This window comes from Falco biarmicus, chromosome Z (assembly GCF_023638135.1).
Source record: "Falco biarmicus isolate bFalBia1 chromosome Z, bFalBia1.pri, whole genome shotgun sequence".
NCBI classification, from domain to species: Eukaryota; Metazoa; Chordata; class Aves; order Falconiformes; family Falconidae; genus Falco; species Falco biarmicus.
Genome location: NC_079311.1, coordinates 78,960,908 through 78,980,087, shown reverse-complemented (window position 1 = coordinate 78,980,087; position 19,180 = coordinate 78,960,908). Strand labels below are relative to the sequence as shown.

The 19,180-nt window shown below is 41.9% G+C and overlaps 1 protein-coding gene across 2 annotated transcripts in view; it reads left to right on the top strand.

Moving 5' to 3' along the window:
• Positions 1–5,073, top strand: part of SMAD2 (SMAD family member 2) — a 52,665-nt gene extending 47,592 nt beyond the window's left edge. For both annotated transcript variants that reach the window (XM_056324779.1, XM_056324778.1), the window contains one exon: positions 3,171–5,073. In XM_056324779.1, coding sequence (XP_056180754.1) covers positions 3,171–3,294 — 124 coding nt within the window. In that variant the 3' untranslated portion in view covers positions 3,295–5,073. The remainder of the gene's footprint in view (positions 1–3,170) is intronic.
• The last annotated feature ends 14,107 nt before the right edge of the window (positions 5,074–19,180 follow it).

Below are 19,180 nucleotides of genomic sequence, written 5' to 3'. Positions count from 1 at the left end.
AGAACTGGAGTCAGTTGGAGTACGTCCGGCAGAATAAAACAGCTGGAGAACACACATTTAAGGGATGGCAAATATTTTGGAACTTGTAGTGGAAAAAACTTTGGAGAAGTAAGATGACTGTGTTTATGTAATAAAACCGCTAAAAACAGTTTTTTGAGTGGAAAAAATAGTCTTTTATCTGTTTTTGAATAGATTCCAATTGTATTGTCTATTAGCACAAACTAAGAGCTTATAGTTGAGGACAGTGCCTATTTTTAATGTAGTATGGGAACTTGGGAAGGAAAGGAATTGACTTCTAACTGAGCGGTATTAAAGATTTAATTTATTTTGGAGAGCTAGACATGTGGTTTTAAACAAGTCCCATAAGCCTCTCTAGAAATTGTCCACTGAAAGAATGAAGGCTGATGTATCAATACCCTTTTGCAATACATAATGATTTCCAAAAAAACCTATGTAATTTCTGTAGTTGAATAATGGCATATAGGTTCCACTGTGAATCCTGGGGGTTTGATTATTTTATCTGCTCTGGGAATACATATATGTAAATAGCAGCATCAGTATGTAGGGGAGGCTTCTCAGTGAAATGGAGCCAGTTTTGTAAAAGCCTAGTTAGATGAAATGAGATATTTGAGTAATGGAATAAACTGGTAGCTCTTTGTTAGCAAGAGGTACGCAAGAAAGAATTTGGCTCAAGTTTAAAGAACTGTTGGATTTGGCTTAAAAGGAGTATGTATACACTTACGCATAATTAAATACAACATTCAAATCGGAACAGAAGAAAGGCTTAATCAGTCAGATGATATGGAGACAACTTGAAGTGAATGGAGTGTAAGTGCTGGGTTGAAACAGTGGGGGGAGGCTTGTGGTAAAGTTATTTCTGGGGAGGGAGAATGTTGGTTGTTAGTGTGTAAACTTAACAATCCTATGTTCAGAGATCATAGGATTGAAAAAGCTGCAATGGAAATGCTGCCAGAACAGCACAGAGACTGATTCCTGACATAATGCTGATCTAGTTTCTTTGCATCTCTGTTGAAGATGATGCTAATAAATTATTGATGGACAAAACTTGTAAGTTATGCTCCAGTTGTGATTAAAGCAAGAAGAGGTTGCTCCTGCAAACAAACTTGAATTTAAATGAATGTAGTCTGAGTTGTCAAAATAGACCAGGAAGCACTGTAAAATCTGTCATTCCAGTTAAAACTTCCATGCTTCATTGTTATGTCAAAAACATTTCTTACAGAATAGGCTTTGGCAAAGTCAAAGCGTTACTTACATTTTAGGCATATGGCATATGTTCGTAAATGTGCAGGTAAGGCAAGGTGGTACATTTATAAGCTCGGTAGGCAAAAGAGCTTATAGCATTTTGCTCGCTATGTGTTGGCTTGAACTGAGGATGGTGGTAGGAGTTCAGATCAGCAGTCGAGTGTTCATGTTAGCACAGGAACTATCCAAGTCTGGGATCATCTTCTGAAGGAAGTTAAGTAGAGGTAATTACAGCAAAGAGACTTAGTGATAAATGAACTGGAAATCCATGGGTAGAATAGGCAGAGTTTTAGCTTTGAGACTGATGCTAAGTGGCTGTCACTATTTTATCAACTTTTGCCAGCGTAGTGCAAAGCCAGGGTTGTTGAACAGAACCAGTTATAAAATTTTGAGGAAATGTGTTGTGGAACACATTGTTGGGGAGTTGACAGCAGTGGAATAATGAACTTCCTTCGTCGGGAGAGGATTCAAGACTAAATGGAATTGTTTCCTGTGGTTTAGATTGTTCTTCTGTTGGGTCATTTTGTTTTGGCATAGGTGTTCAGGGCTAAGATAACAAATTTTTTTGAGTGCTGAGAGAACGCAGACCCCAGCTGCTTTCTTCTACTAGAAAATGTGAAACCACAGACACCTTCTTGAAATCCATTCTCTCACTGGCTTAACTTTTCTGCCTTTTCAGTTCCTCTGTTTATATAAACAGATTACCTTAAAGCGAAGGGTTGCAGTGCCCACAATAAAAGTGATGGGGCTGGGTTTGTGTCTGACTAATCTGCTGCTTTTGAATCTTAATGCCTCTTTGCTTTGACTTCAGGATAGATAGAATTACTAGGAAAAACTGGCTTAGCAACAGTAGTCTTGCTTGTCTAGTTTGGGAAAACTCCCATGCCTGCAGTGGGTACGGTGAAATAACAGGATTTCTCAGACAGAGTATGTCCAATACTGATTTCTCGACTTTGGATGAGAGGGAAGAATTTTGAATAACAGATCTCTGAAACAAGGATATATGGGAGAGTGAAGGCAGCTTTTATGGTTGTCAGCGCTTCAGCTTTACTGAGGCTTTCTATGTGGTGTTTAAGTAAGGGCATCTATTGTGGGAAACTATGGGCAAGTTTATATAGAAGGCAAGGGAAACAGTTTTTACTTAAATTAATCGTGTGAGGGTGTTACAATACAGAACACATGTAGAGGCTTAAGATTACAGGAAATCAGAGAAAGGTTGGTGTTCCTTTGAGATAGCATCGGTTAGCACAGTATAACCACACGCTGTGTTTTGACACTGTGTTTCTGACAAGATCTAGCAGTTTTCTTATACTTTCATCTTGTCAATTGCTTCAAAAAGCCAGACTTTCTGATCACCGTAGTACTGTGCTGTTTGGCCATGCTGACAGTGCAGAGCCAAGTGTTTCTATTCCATACGTCTCAGCGGTTGTCTACAAAATTCAAACTCAGTTATGCATACAGACTCTTTGAAGGTTGAGATACAGCTGCACACAGTGATCTGTGATGTGAACACAGCATTGGTTGGACAATCTTCACTTTTTGATTTCTTTTTAGAAGTAAGACTCTTGGTGTGGTACTTGAAGCAAATGCTGCAGTTCTTATCTTACTCTCCAGAGCAGCATATTCTCAATGTATTATGGAAAAGCATGTAATAATTCATGTGTCTTACAGATACGGAGTGTTTGGGGGTTTTTTTGTTGGGGTTCCACCCCCACCCCCCTACCCCCATTTTCTTCAAACACTGTCTGAAAAAAGGTATATAGAAGAAGATAATTAACAGTTATGGTAATGGTTGCAGATTTTGATCTTTGTGTAGTAGATATGGATGGAATCATATTTGATCATATGATGGAGACCTTCATAGCAGTCAAAGCTGCTTTCTGACTTTCCTATTCTCTATTTTCTAGGCGGCAAACAGTAACAAGCACTCCTTGTTGGATTGAACTTCATCTGAATGGACCTCTACAATGGTTGGACAAAGTATTGACTCAGATGGGCTCCCCTTCAGTACGCTGCTCCAGCATGTCGTAAAACTCCTTCCTCCGTTACCAGTGGGCTAAATACAGAGTCCAATCAACAGACTTAATATAACATCTCGTCTGTCGTAGTATTTGTGTGTGGTCCCCATGAACTGTTTACTATCCAAAAAGGTTTTTAAAAAAAGAAAGAAAAACAGCACTTGAGGTCTCATCAATTAAAGCACCTTGTGGATTCTGTTTCCTATACTCTGATACTAGATGAAAATTTAGTGTATAGAAATGCCTTCTTCAGAACGAAGAAGGGACAGTTCTAAAGACTCTTAATGGTGTTTTTATTGGGTATATAATTGAGTGTCCTAATGGTTTATCAATAACATGAATAGCTAAGTATATGTACAGGTAATGTATCATGATCTCAAATATCACAGTATTGTGCTGTTCTACATTTTAGTTCCCATAAATAGTTGTTTGTTTTTTTGATTGGGGCAAATCACTCATAAAATTCCAAGACTCTACTCCTTTATTCTTTTGTATTTTTTTATATAAGCAGGTTTTCGAGTTGTCCTAAACATAACAAGCAGACTTTCCTTGTAGAAAAGCTTAACTTTTTGCTGCCTTCTTAAAGAAAATCCCTCCATTGGAAGGGAAAGAAATGTCTTGAGATTCATCTGTGAAATCTTAAGACACTTTATATACCTAATGGGGCCTAAAATGAATTCATATTATAAATTCTGAGTATCCATCACACTAGGAGTCTACTTTTCCCTACCCATCTGAGTTGATGCATCTGTTGCCAGCAGTATTGCTGGCATTGATTTAGTTTGGGACATTTTTTGTACCTTGAATCATTGATATCAGTGATTTTTCTCATGGAATGAGAATCTACTGTAGCATTGGATACTGGATTAAGTACACAAGGTTATTGGCTTACCCCTTACATCTCTATTTTTTCACTAAACAGATGTCACTAAAAATCATGGGGTTTAGTTTTTGGAGCCAAATACCTTGAAAAATCCTTTCCCAGGGTAAACTAGACTCTTTCTTACAGGTTTTAAGTAGATGCAGCTTCCTAACATATTTCAGTAACAATTTAAATTTCTGATCTGAGTGGCTTTGTGTAGCTTACTTGCATACCAGATCATACGCATTCATTATGTCATAATGGGCCTTGTTATTAAAAGTAGTTGCTTCTGCAAAACCTCTAGGATAGTGGTCGCTGAGGTATGACCAGCGAAGGAGGACTTCTAGGTTCTTCGTGACAGTGCATGTTATTGTGAACCCTTGGACACTACAGCTGCACCATATTAAAAATATTCTGAAATATATTCTAAAAATAAGTCTGGGTTGGGGAAGGGTTGGGAAACTGTATAGAAGGGTTATTCTGACTTGAAAAATATACATCTTACTAACAATCTTGTGATCTAGCTGTCTGTCATTCTTTTGTTATTGTGGCAGTAGCAGGATTGCCTTTGTCTGTTTTTCCCATTGTTTCATCCATTACACTAGTACTGTACTTTGTAAGTACAGCTAGTGATCTTAGCTTTGAGAACAAAAATGTGGCCAGTGTTACAGCTTTTAATCGGTTGACTGAATTGATGATAGTGATGGATATTTTTATGCCATAATGACTAGGGCATAGAAGCAATACCAAAAATCAAGCCTTGAAAAAGCGGGCCAGACACCTTTAAAAAATTGGCAAAGCAGTTACCAGTTTGTGCTAGTTTTACCAGTAGACTAATGTATTGGTAGAACTTGTGAACCTAAGAAATAAGCTTCATGCGTGTTGCATTTGCCTAATATGTGAATACACTAATAAAAGTTTTAATTCTCATGGTGGTTGTTTTTTTTTAATTGCTGTATATATTTTCTGTTGAAGGTTAGGAATTAGTCCAACCCACCCAAATAAATGGCACAAGTGTCCTGCATGTTGTGGCTGGAAAGATATAGATGTTAAATCACTTCTTACACAGCTGTTGTGGAGGTTCTGGATCTGTGTGTGTTTTAGCAATGCAGACTTCTACTCTAGCTCAGGTTTATTAAAGCACTTGCTTTTTTCCCTGCTGTGATCAAATTACATCCTGCTAGCTCAGATGTTTACTTTCACCTGTGAAACACTTAGATAAGAGAGACTTGTTTGGGTGAAAGATTCCACTGCATTTATTGAGCAGGTTGCAACTTGAATGGATTGGGTGATCTAATTCTGTAGTCGTCTTACTGTGGATTTCTATATGTGTTCTTTCAGCTATGGCAATATTACTTGCTTTGCCTTGAACATTGGTAATAACCTTGGCTGTACCCTTTTTTGGCGTGTACACTACCTGGAAGTGCAGGGACACTGCAGGCATTATCTGTGGACCTGTGGTGCTGCCTGCATGCAAGGCTATCTCAGCCTGTGTAGAAGTCACTTTTTTTTTTTTTTTCACTTCTGTTAGTACCACTAAAATATTCTCTCCTGCCATTACTGTTTCAGCCACAGCTTAGTGGAACAAGAGAACTTACCTGCATTCAAAGTGTTTGCTTGCATGTATTTCATTTAAATGCCCTTGGCAGTGCTTGAGTAGCTTTAACCTATTGTCGTTTCTTAATCTGGTGCCTTTCTGTCTTACCCCACTGTTGTTCTGCTCTTCCTCAAAATCTCACCCGTGCCAGCTCAAGGATCTTAATGCACAATGCCTGTGGTGTGTAAGGAACATGACTTTGTCCCTCTTCTATTCTGCCAGTCAAAGTACTGATGTCCAAAGTACAAATTAAAAGTGAATTATTTTTTTCACTGAGGCTGCTTTGTTAGAGAAAATACTTACCAAGCAGGGAGGACTCAGCTTGGAGATACTTTTAGGTATGGGTAGCCAGCTGCTTATCTGTATCATGAAGCTGGAAAAACTCTGTATGTAACTGTTGCCTTAAGTTTGGACTGGGATTCCATGTGCCTGGGTTCTGATCTATCTCTTGTCACTAGCCCCGTCTGAGCTTGATTTTCATAGTCCTGCCAACGCCAAGTAATTAAAAAACAGGTAGTTGATGTAAACATCTGAGCCAAAAAATATTTGAGTAGCCTTTTAGCAGCTTTGGATGCACTGAGCTGATGTTTCAGAACCCTTCCCCCTCCAAAGGAAAACCCAGCTTCATTTAGAAGTTGTTTCAGGGCTGAGGCTTTGAGAACAGTGTCAGATGCCTGGACTCCTGCACCTTTAAATTGTGAGAATTGATAGTGGAGCATCATCTCTGTGTGTTTTCCCCTTTTTGTGCATGTTTCCCATCTAGATGGTAAACTCACTCAACAGGAATTTTCTGCTGTTAACTTTAGCATCTTGCACGGAGTCTTTTGGCTTCCAGGTGCTGTTATACAAATCTAGAACGTGGTAAGAGCTGTGGTGTTTTCTTGTTCTTTTTCAGGATGTTGTGCTTAATCAGAACTTGACCTCCTTGCGACTGACTGCAGGCATGCAGTGTAGATAGTTTAACTTCAAGCTCCCTGTACAATCAGCAAGGAGAGGAATTTGGAGCTCTGGATTGCTCTGTGGTAAAGAGTCTAGACTGTGGGCTGAGGTGTCCGATTTAAAAGTACGCACAAATATCTACCTTAAAAGGTTCTTGGGTGCTGTCAGAGTAGTCAGCTTAGATGTTTAGGAATAATGGCTTTAAACTAATTTACACAGGAAAAAAAAAAAAAGAAATGACAACTACCATGCTTCACGAAGCTCTTTATTTTCATGTGTCCAACTTGACTTTTCATGTTGAAGTGGGAGGGTGTGAAGTTTGGGGGTTTGATAATCATCTGTAGCTCTAAATTGTTGGCAGAGTGAACTAAGTGTTTTGTTTTAACCTTCAAACTTGTCATACTTCATTGTGGTTACAGCTTTTTTTAGCATTGCAAACTGAAATTTTATTGCAGCTGGGTTTTGAGTTAAAATATTGTGAAATACAGGATTTCACTATACTCCACCCACACAGTGTTTTACTTGAGTATGAAGCAGTGCTCCTTTTACCAAAACAAGTTTGACTGTAACCTAATTTTGGGGATGCTGAAGCTTAAATACCAGCTCTGAAGAGTCAGTGAGGTACTGTCTTTGTTAAAAGAATTACATGTATAGCAAGTAACATGCAAGCTGTATTACAAAGTGCTTCTGAAAGGACCGGCTCGGGGAGTTAAGTTGCAACTGGTCTGGAAGTTTATTACTATGAAGAAAATATTAATGAAATGTCTGTTTTCCTGACCACTTAAGCTTGGCTAGTAAATAACTATCATGAACTGTATTAAAGGAGGCCATTTAAATATAACCTTCAGTTATGCTGGTCCTTTTTCCATCTCTTGGGTAAAAATTCCTCATAAGTAAGGTTGCAGTTTCTTCTCTTGGGAAAACACAGTTTGTGGAGTAAGTTTCTAGTGCTACATTGTCACAGCTACAAAAAGTAGAATCAAAGCTTCAAAGCTGAGAACAGTCTTTGATGTTACATTAGCTGTTGTTTCATTAACTGTAATCAGGATGAAATCTAGTCAGTTGGCAGAAGAAAAATGAATGACAATGGATATGTAATATCAGACCTCGATGCTCTTGATCCTTTTTCCTCGTGTAGAAGATGTAGTCAGAATGAGTTGAGTAGAGCCTAGTTGCTTGTCCTGTTCCTTTTGGAATACGATCCAAAGTGTCAATGGACATGGGTGCTCCAGCCCTGCTGTGTTTTACTTTTAATTTGCAACAGTGGAAGTCCAAACAAAGCTGCTGTTGCTTTTGATTTTTCTATTAACAGCATCTAGCTACTTGCTTGTCTAAAGCTGTAGTAAGGTACTGTAAAAAAACTTAAGCATGCTTTGTGACTTAATTGAGCTTATGAGAAATGTGTACCTGCTACCATTTGATTTTTAGAACTTATCTTTGCTTTAAAGTCTTACTTGCCTTTTCATTTTGAAGTAGAGTTCCAAGACCAGCTGTTGTGTCACCAAGCGTAGAAGATTATTAAACTTAGGTTGCCAGCAATTGCAGTTTATCGTTGGCTGAAGAGATGGGTGCTGTCCATCAGTTCTTTGAGAGGAGTTGTCTGGGCAGGTGGTCACCTTTGATCAAGGGGTAGCTACACAGGGAGGCTGGAGCCTCAAGCACATGGCCAGTTTACAGGGAAGCTGGAGTAGAGGCAGGTCGAGCTGTATAGCCATAGTCTGGACCAGGGAATTGCAGATGCCCCAGGGTTATTTGCCATATGCTCCGAACTCGTCTGAGATATGAAACAGTTGGAGAGGGAATAGCATACAGGTAAGCTTCGGTTGTCTAAATGCATGAATTACTTTGAAATATAGCTAATGCATAATGAATTCAAAAACATTTCAGAAGTCCTGTCTCTTCTGCTTATGTTGCACGTCCTTGAAGAGTTGATCACAAAATAATGAATTCACAAAGTGAAGCTGAGAAAAAGATGTGCTTATGCTGTTAAGATTGGGGGGGGGGGGGGGGGGGGGCGGGGCGCTGTTATTCAGCATGGATTCCCCAGGGCTTTTAGAGCTGGGTGTTGGTGGGGTTTTTTTCTTGTGGAATCACTAATGGAGCCTGTGGTTAAACATAAAATAAAATTCCTCAAGCAACAGAGGCTCCTCAGAAAGAGTAAGATTTCATCCTGGTGAAGCTCTGAGAAGAGCAAAATTTATCTTGCCATGAAACAGTGTCAGGCACTGCTGAGATCTGGGAGCTGGAGGAAATGCGAGTTAACGGTTTGTGGAGGACTGTGTACTGACAGAAGGGATGTTAGTTCAGGTACAGGTCCTAATGAATTTTTTTTATGGACCTGAGCTAAGTTGCGTACAGATAGTCGTGCTGTGAGTCTGTGCTGTGCTTCCTCATGTGCTTGGTCCCAAAGCCAGCAAAAGCAGATGAAGCTTGAGCTTGTCTGTGCTACAAGTATAGATGGTAAAAGCTCAGCCAGGTCCACTTGAGGGCTGAATGAATGCTTGCTACCTAGCCTGCTGTCTAATAGTGAAGGGATTTCAGAATTTGTTGCCATGTATTTTTGTAAGCAGTCGGATGAATAGCAAAGAGCATTGAGGTAGAGGAGGGTCTGTCAAAATAAAAAAATAATTTGTAGTAGGGGACAAATGAAATTGTTGTTTGGATGAGGAACTGTCCTGCAGCCGAGGAGCTAAGCGGTCTCAGCTGTACAGGAGGGCTGTTGGGCACTGAGGCAGGCTGTGGGTTGGGAAGAACTGTGGTTGCTCTGGAGAGCATCCACCTCCAGACTGGACATGCTTAACAGTATGTTAACAGGTTCCTGGTTTGCAGAAGAGATGTATGCACAGCTCTGAGGTGTACCTTCATACGCCAACATAAACCTCCTCTCCTATTTTTGTAGTTAAGCTTTGGAAACGATAACATTAATTTAGGAACAATAATCCCCTTCTCTAGAAGTACCTTATCTTTTCTTTTACAGCTTCAGAAGTCTGAGAGTCCAATGGGAGGAAAAGCCACAGCTGTTAGCAACGATGATGTTGGTACTGATGTGAGGGAAAATATAACATACTCAGACTTTGAGGTTTGTGCAGTGTGTGAAATGAAAATGAGCAAAGAGCCAGGGCTGAGAATTACTGAGGTTTAGTAGAATGGGAAAAGTGGAGCTGAAAAAAATGGAAGAGTGGCTTATGCTCAGCTTTGGCAGTGACATGCTCACAAAAGCATCCTTACTGGTTACCTTGAACGCTCTTTAGATGTATCAGCTAGTTAAAGATCATAGTTTTCCTTTTGTTACAGCACTGAAAGACTTGTTGGAGCACAGGAGTTGGCTTAATGGGAATTTTGCTGAGGGGAGCACAAATCTAGCTTCGCATCTCTGTCATCTCGACAGGACAGGCTCAACACGGGTCCTTTTAGAAGCAGCTTGAGTTAGAGACTGAAGAACTGACACAATTTGTCCTGTAGCCTGGTGCTGGATGGAAGAGACTGTTACCTGACCATGAGAAGAAACAGTCTTACAAATAAATAAAGAGTAAAAAAAAGCCCACAGCCTCTGTGTGAAAAGGTTTGCTGTAATACCTACATGATTGACTTTGAAGCAGATGATTTTGCTTTTTCTTTAATGAGAATGCTTGGACAATCCTTGGGAGTGTTGAAGTGTTCGTTAGCAAATAGTACATCTCATCCTGTGGAGTGAAGGTGTTTCGTTGTGGGGTTTGGGAGGGGGGATTTTTTTTTTTTTTTTTTTATTTAGGGACTTAGAAGGAGAGTCTGACTTGCTGAAACTCTGCAAGACTTCTTTGTCTACTGGTTTTGTTCTAAAAACTCTTAAATCCAAAGTTAGTGGATTTTTGCATGACAAACAACAGCCATGCTTATTAAATGTGGAGAAAACACTATTCTCTTCTGAAGAGGGGTGCTAAAAAGGATATTTTTTTCCCCAAATGTTTGTTTGCTAATAGCAGGAATTTGTATTAGAAGCAGGGAGGAAAAAAACAGCTTCAAAGTTCCTACTTAAAAAAGGAGGGGGTGGGCTAGGAAAGGAATTAGTGTGCAAGTAACAGTCTAAATATTTAGTGTTTGGATTTGAGAGCACTGGGTTGAAACTTGCCTGGCTGATGGACCAAAGCCTAGTTGAAGTTAAGCTTGAAGAGGCTTAATTTCAAGTGTAGGACACCTGATCACAAACGTGTTATATTTTTAGTTTACTGTGTCAACAGACACCTCTTTTTTTTTTTTTTTTTTGTAGTTTTGTTTAGCTGACAAACAGTATGGCAAAGAAGCCCTATCTCCAGCAGACACTTGAAAACCGGTCAGCCATCAGTTGAATTGTTAATTATATGTGGTGTAAGAAATTAACTTGGGACATCTGGGAAGGCGGTTCTGACCTTGGTACCCCATCCCAAGGGTGCAAGCTACGGCTCAGTAGTCCCATTTCTCATGTGTGCGTTCACACGTACCCTCTTGGACCTTATTTCTAATCATCCAGTTTAAATCATGTGGGACTAACAGGATGCTTTGCTGCTGTAGTAATACCATAATTAGATGGTAATGATCATAACTTGTGTGTAGCCTCTGAGCTCTACCTGCCATCAGTAGATCTGTGGGCAGTTTGAGCAGACACTATTTGGAGTCAAAATCCTTGAGTGTTGTTTTTGTTAGAGAACGAAAAGGTGGCTGTTGTGGGTTTTGTTTGTTACCCGGTGTTTCCCCCAGGCTGGCTCTGAGAGCAGAGACACTTAAATGAGCAGAAAGAATGTTTTATCATGACATTGGGAGGATGAGCAGAATTGTAGGAAGTTGAAGCTCTGACCTAGGGTAAAGCAAAGTTGCTTCTCACCCTGCCCTTCCCTGGTGAAATGTGTCAAATGTCTGGTGCTGTCAAAAGATCTGTGTATGTTTAGAAGAACTAATGTGCTGTTAATTAGCACTGCAGTAGGTAGCACTGGCCACACTAATTGCTCACGGTGGGACTGTTGCATCCAAGTGGGTGGCTAACAAAATACTGACAGATGGCAACGGATTAACTGACTTTTTTTTGACTGCAGTTCAGATGCTGGCTTGAGGAGCTCTGGTCTGCTTGCAGAGGCTGCTGTAGGCTAAATTCGCTAGGACCCTGTCAAAAGCCAGCTTAATGATTTAGGTAGGTATTGAAATGCCTTTGTTTCTTAAATTTTAGACCCTATCATTGAAAGACAACTAGTTAAGAAAACATGTGGCTGGATTAGAATAACGGGGAGGCAGGGAGGTATTGATGGACTTCTTCCCATGGCATGGGGTGTTGAGGTGGCTGTTCCAGTTCAACCCAGAATTTATTTATCAGATGCTAATACTGGTGTGTCTGCAGCCATGGAGCTCTGGCTATGAGACTTGTCCCCAGCTGTGACCGAGGCAGTTCCAAAACAAATGATTTCCAAGATGTGCCTTTTGAGGTATACAGGAGCTATTCCTCTTTGGTGTTTTTGAATGTCCTGTGCTCTAGCTGGTGTTGAGGAAATCTGGCCTTTCACTGAGCAGTCTGGGATCTTTTTTCTATTTTGTGTCCTTGTTATACATGTGGTGAAGCCAATGTCAACTCCATCACACGTCCTTTAGAGCATCTTTCCCACAGAGAGAGCTAATTAAGTGTGAAGATTAAAAAGGGATGAAATATTGATAACTGAATATGCTAAAGGTAACATGATTGTAATTTCAGGAGTTAAAAAAAACAGATATTTTCTTGGTGTCACTGCCTTAAAAGGTGCTTACATGGGTTGTTTTATACAGCAGAGGCACCAGATTCTCTCCATGCGGGCGTCAAAACCTCCACAGCTATGGAGCAGAGGGAAAATGATCTGTTAAAATTTTGTGTGGAGGAGTGCCAAAGGAGGCAAAGTTAGGGTATGATGAACAGTATCTATGCACAGATGGAAGATAACTACAGCCAGTGGGTAGTATTTTATGCTCTTGTTTTGCTGGAGGCCTCAGGTACTACTTGTGTGTGTACTTCCACTAAGTTTAAACTCTTTGGGAATTTCTTGGTTGCCATTACCTGATGATGCATTTGTGGAACCAGCATTAAAACGCACATCTTCCTGCCTTCCAGCCTCGGGCTGATCTCGCTAAGCTGCAATTTTTTTGGGGGGGGGTACCGCCACTGGCAGCCTGTATCTGTCATGGAAAGACATTTATAGTCATGGAAACTTGGAAGTGACTTATATGTGACTACAGAAATGTGCTTTTGCTTTGTGTCCCCCTTCCTTTGGCTGTGGAGTTGGTCTGCTTTCAGCTCGGTGAGACCCATCAGGGTGTCTCTCGTCCTTGGTTAACAAGACAGTGGTGGGGATATGGTGACCGGACTGTACTTCAAGATGGGATTGGCCTTCTGACCGGCTGAAATAGGAAAGTATCTTCTTCAAAGAGACAAAATAATGAGAAACAGGTGTTGATATTTATGAACCTAGTTCTACATCAGTTGACTGACTATTTTTGTTCTTAGTAGTCTTGGAATTTGCAGATATGACACTACAACGAGCCGTCCTTGCTCATTGTAAGGGTGAAACTACTTTGCACAAGGCCCGAGGACCCTCACTGACCTTGATTCCTTACGTAAGACAAGCTTGTTTGACCTTGGGCATCAACCCAGGGCATGTTTCCAAAGCAATCTGATCAACAGTCTGTGTACTTCTCACCTCACAGAGAAGGTGGGTGAGAATGACCAGTGACACATGCTGTTTCACTGCCTAGCAGGGTTTTAAATATAACCCGGTGCTTCTAAGAGTGAAGAAGTTTAAAAGAATAAAATGACAAAAGCAGATTAGCACTTTGGCTTTAGCGTTGCATTGAGAATAACTCAATCCTTTGAAAATTATTACTCTTTAAAAAAAAAAAAATGTAGCTTTGATTACGATATTTTAAGGAAGTTGAATTACCAAGAAGGCCTTTGTTGAACAGTGCTTGATGATAGTTTTCAATCTACACAAGAGAAGTAACCAAATTTGTTAGATTTGGACTAAAAAAAAATAAATAATAATGAAAGAGCCAGGCACTTCTGACAGAGTTGAAATGTCACATGGAAAAGTGTTGATTACATGGGACTGTCGAATAGAAGCAGAGCAGACAATTTGGTTCCTTGGTCATTTTTCCAGCCAGGTAACCTCCCTGAGATTGTCACCCCCACGTGTCTCCAGCTATGTCAAAACTAAATTTTTCCAACAAGTCTGCTACTGTACATTTCTGCCTCTGAATTTTCCTTTCTCGTATAACATGAAAGTCTTCCCCCTACAGCGTGGCCATTCAGTTCTGGAGGTCCTCCAGCCGTTGTTAGATCTGGCACAATAACCTCTGTTTGGATGTGAACATTTCTCTTTCTCAAAGCTGTTGGATTAAGTTCAGGCTACCTCTGCACCCCTTCATGGTTTTAACTTCTCCCTACTTCCTAACAACAGGACTGTCGTGTCTCCCACAGATTGTCTGTGCTGTGCTGTTATTTAACTCTGGCCTCATTATCTTACAGCTTAGGGAAGTGGTTTCTGTGTCATTGGGAGGTCATTTTCCCCTCTCAAAACGATTTGTACAAAGCCTAGGACAGCTAAAATCTGGGAAAAGGCCACAAAAACATATTTTGATGACATCCTACAGTGCTTGCAGGTAAGACCTTGTGGTCTTGGGTGGGTGCCAAGCTTGAGTGGAATCATGTGTTTTTGTGAGAATGGAGTTTGTGAGAGCATCTTGTGACTCCCTGGCAAGACAGCCTTGATTCTATGGGCAAGGTTTCCACTATGCTGAACTTGAGTCGGCCATTGATGTCCCAGCCAGCCACCGTGGTCAGATAGTGTATCGCTCTTGGGCACATGGTCTTTGTTCTTCACATGAGATTTCATATATAAGCTTTGCTTCAGGTGTTCCCAGATGGGGCTCCACTCTCTTTACTCTCCTGCCAGACTTTCCCACAACAACCTGGTCACCATTCATGCTGCGGCAAGACTAGTTCGGTGGTTGGGAACAAAAGCCTGTCTCTCCCCAGGTTAGTGTTAGCAAACAGCATCTTTTCGGGTTGGAGTAGCTCATACAGGCAACATTAGTAGCCTTGGTGTAGTCGTGGTAGACACAGGAATTTCACATTCATGCCCTAAAGCTCTGGGCTCTTTTAAAAGGCGTTCATGCAAAGCGTTCTGGTCTGTCAACCACAGTTTGCTGTATCAAAAAGATTACCTTTTCCTCTGTCAGGCAGTCCCGATTTCCCTGTGGGTTTGGTGTGAAGACAACAGGATTTGCTTGTCTCGGCAGCTCCCCTCCTGCTTGTCCTTGAACTCTCTAGGAGATTGAGTGGCGTTTCACTTCCCCTCCCCCCCCCCCCCCCCCCCCCTCCCCCCCCAGGTAGGAGATCTATTTTGAAATTAGTTCAAAGGCATGTGATGTGGGGTTAGCCCAATGTAAATAACCCCAGCCTGCTTATTTCCCATGTGACCAAGGAATGCTGGTGTTCCTGGTTTTGCCCAGGTTCATGCCCAGGGTCTTTCTGAGATGTTGCACATTTGCGTGGCGGAGATCTCCTGGAGCTGATTCCCTGAGCTTCACTATTTCTCTGAAGCTCTGAAGAAGAGGATGATGCTGTGATGATTCTGGTCAGTGAAGCATTTTGGAGGGAATCTTCATATCACAGTCTTCATCCAGCAGTCTGGTAAAAGTTACTGAGGTCCCCAAGATCCATCTGGGATGATCCTTGACCTCCTGAGCCAGAGATTTGCCCACTTGATTCATCCTGAATCTAAGATGCTGTTCCTCACAGCTAGGATGTCCTACAGGTCTCCTAGCTTGCTAACTCTTCCCCTGTAGTACCGGAGATCAGAGACAGTGAAGGGAGGTCTCCTAGGAGCAGCTCTCCCCTCTCTGTTACAGCTTCTATTCTGGGATACCTGGTGGAGCCAGCAGCCTGGGTTTCCCCTTCAGCTCTTTTAAGAACCATTTTGTCCCTGTGCCTGGTTGTGGGTTGGACATCTGTTTCCTTCATCTGCTTGCTCAACCTGTGGTGGGAGGACGGAGGGAACCTGACTCCTCATGGCTGCCATGATTTAGCTCTCAAGGGAAGAGTGTTCCTTCAGAACCTATCTGTGTTTTTGTCTAAGGCTGTGTCTAATTCAACCAAGAGATAAATCTTGTTTCCTTCCCCAAGTCTCACACCTCTGTGGCGCTCTCTTTCACACCCTTCATGTCAGGAACGTTCTCCCAATTGACAGTCTTTCTGGTGGATCATTGGCGACTGTGGCTACAAGGTAGGAATTGGGTAACTCCAAGCAAATTCGAGGAGGGTGTGTTGAGGCTTGCTGCCGTGTTGCCCAAGTGTCTCCACCACCAGGTCCTCTTGTTCAAGTTGAAGGAGCTGAGGTGCCTCCTTCTCTCCCATGCACCATGGGTCGTCTTCCATATCTTCTCCAAGCGGCATCTCATCTCTGAAGTCCTGAGGGCAGTTGCAGTGTTGGGCTGAGCAGCTTCGTGGTTGCATTTTGGTGGGGAGGGCTGACCCTCTGCCCTTTGAATTAATGACATAGGGAAATTGCTGGGGTTAGATGGGGATTGTCACTTGAAGGTAAGATCCAGCATGGGTGAAAAGCAACTGTACGCAGGGAGCATGCTGGTCAGCTCGCTGCCACTTGCTTGCATGGGGTCTGCTGGAGCTGTATTTCTGTATCTGAGAGGAAAATGAAAGGGGTGTGATGGACCTTCATCCACCTGTGCACTGGGGCGTGGGTAGCTCTGGTGCTGGTCCAGGCTCCACAGAAGTCACCGCACCATTTCCACACCTCCAATGCTGCTGTTGCAGGGAGACGCGGAGCTTGTAATGCAAACCCTCTGCATGGCCCATGAACAAATCTATAAAATATTACAAAGAACATATTTTTTCTCATGTAGTGACATGAGGCAATTCAGTTAAACAGTAACAGAGGTGGGGAAACCCCCCCAGGAAATAGTTTGAGAAAACACTTCCAGATTACCGAGTACTAAAGGCCACCACACACACCAGGAACTTATGGAAATGATGCACACCAAAAAACTCTCTGTGAAAGGTATCTGGGTCATGTTTGGTTATTTTACTATGATTATGGCCAACTGTTCTTGGTATTTAAATCACATTTAATGGGGAGAAAAAATTGTGGTAGCTCCAAGCCATGAAAATTCAGATTTTATTTTATTTTTTTTAAAAAAAGCAAGCACACAGCAAAACTTGAAATGAAAAAGCTAATGAAACCTATATCCTGCAGCACATGCACTGAAACTTTATAATCATGAAAGAAAATATTCTTAAGTAAGCTAATACTCACTGAATGAGCAGGACTTTCTATCATCCATTCTGGTAGGGTTTGATCCACGCTGTATTTCAGGCGGTCGGGAAGATAATGAGATTTTTATGTCAAATGATATTTTTCATATGTATTACTTAAAGCAATTCATTCCAGACATCAAAAGTCCAGCTTCTAAGTTGCTGCATCAGGTTTATAATACGCAGTGGTTTTATACTAGCTGTAAGGATCTGGCCCCCAAAATTTGTAGGTTTTTGGGGTTTGGTTTGGTTCGGGGGTTTTTTCCCACAGATAAATGTTAATCTAACAGGCAGGGCTTTCATTTCAAGTGGAAGGGTAAATATGTGGATGTTTCCTGGGAAATTTACTACACTGGAAAAAAAAAAAAAAAGAAACCTTGAAATGCACGGGCATTATTGGCGTTATGTTATAGATGGGAGAAGCCATCAAACATTGGCTAAATGCTAGTTAGGAGGCATCATTTTTAAAGTTCTTGTCAGCTGGGACAAAGCTCCCCATGGCCTTGACAAGCCATAACAGCCCGCAGAGAGATGTACGTGTGTCAGAGCGCATCAAAACACCCCGGCTCCAATGGCAGGGAAAGTAAATTAAAGGAACAGGTTTGATCATAAACCTCCTGGAAAATATGAGGATATTAAAGCCGGCTGGATAATTAGCGTAATTACATCACAGTGAATGCAAAGGAGATCATCTTAAGGGATATTGTATTGTGGGAGTTCGGCTTCAACTGGTAGTGCATGTTGAACGACAGACTAATGGACTGCTCCGGGGAACGGAGCAGTAAAATCTTGTTATGAATTTGTTTATCAAGAATGCAGAGATAGGAAGGAATAGCGATGGCAGTTAACTGGCTGAATTATTGCTTTTTTAACCTTGCTTTCTGCTGATAGTCTTTTGTCAAAGCCTGAGCATCCTATTTATTTTAGGGGCAGACAGGAAAAATAGGAGCTGATGGAGGACTTTCAGGCCACGAGCCCTTTGTATGCCTGGAAAGGAGGAGCCGGTTTCTGTGGCTGCTTCTCTCTTTCTCCTGTTGCCTTTGCCACACTCTGCTTGTGGCCCAGCAGAGGTGCTGCTGGTGCTTCGAGAAGTGGTTCTGGCTCCTGCACTGTGGTCACTTTACTTTCCTAGCTCCTCCTTTTCCACCAAGATGGGAAGAGAAGTGCTTGGACAACTCAGAGATGATTAAAATCTACTGGGAAAAATTAAGCTACCTTCTTCAATATCCTCATTTGCTGCTTTGGGCTCTTTCTGCCTAGCTTGAGAAGTCTCCTGCGGTTTTTCAGTTTGCACAATTGTGCCCGCGTAGTCATCGTTCCCGGCTCTCCCCTCCCACGGCCTTTTGAACCCACTCACCAGTTTAAGTCGTGTTTAAAGAGAAGACTCAGTCTTGTCTTGTCTTCTAGGGCCACCTAGAAGGAAGATCTGCACCACTACCTTGCTCCAAAGTGAGCTCGGTATTTCTGTTCTGTTTGGTCTGGCACTGGTGGACCAGTACCTACTGGCCAGCCTGGGAGCAAGTGTGCAGCATGGCAAGAGGAGACGCTATGGGTGGGAAAACTCTCCTCGGTGACTTCCCCAGCGATGGAAAGGGTTGAAATTCAACAGAAGATCTGGGAATAAAGCGCCAGAGGTGGATGTTTGGAGGTGATGGGGAAGCAGCACATATAGCACTGGTCTTGTACAACCCTGTGCGAGGTGACTGGATGAGTTGGCATCGGTGTTGCCAAGTACTGTACAAAAGTAACGCACTGACCTGAGTTATAGGTGGTGCAAAACATCATACTGCTTCAGCACCAAACATCTTGGCAGCATCCTGGCTCTCAGCAGGGTCTGGTTGGTTGACTCCTCCATCAAACTGCCAAAGATTTTCTGCACAGGTATGTTCTGCCCAAATTTCATTACTGAGATAATACTCTGGGCTTTTGGTGCTGCTGCTGTGGCATGAAAAATAGTGATTTATACCTTTTAAATTAGCTACTCTTTTCCACAAGAAGTGCCAAACAATGCCAAAACCCTTTACAAACGCTGTAGTTTGGAGCAATTCTCAAAAGTCATGTGGCATGTCATGAAGAAGATGCATTTGTGGTATCGGATAGGAGCGGTCCTTGTCTGGGGCAGCTTTTGGCTGCTGGATGATTATGTCAGCAAAGCTGGCCGGGAAATTAAATGTGCACTGCTTTTCTTTCTCTGTCTGCAGCTT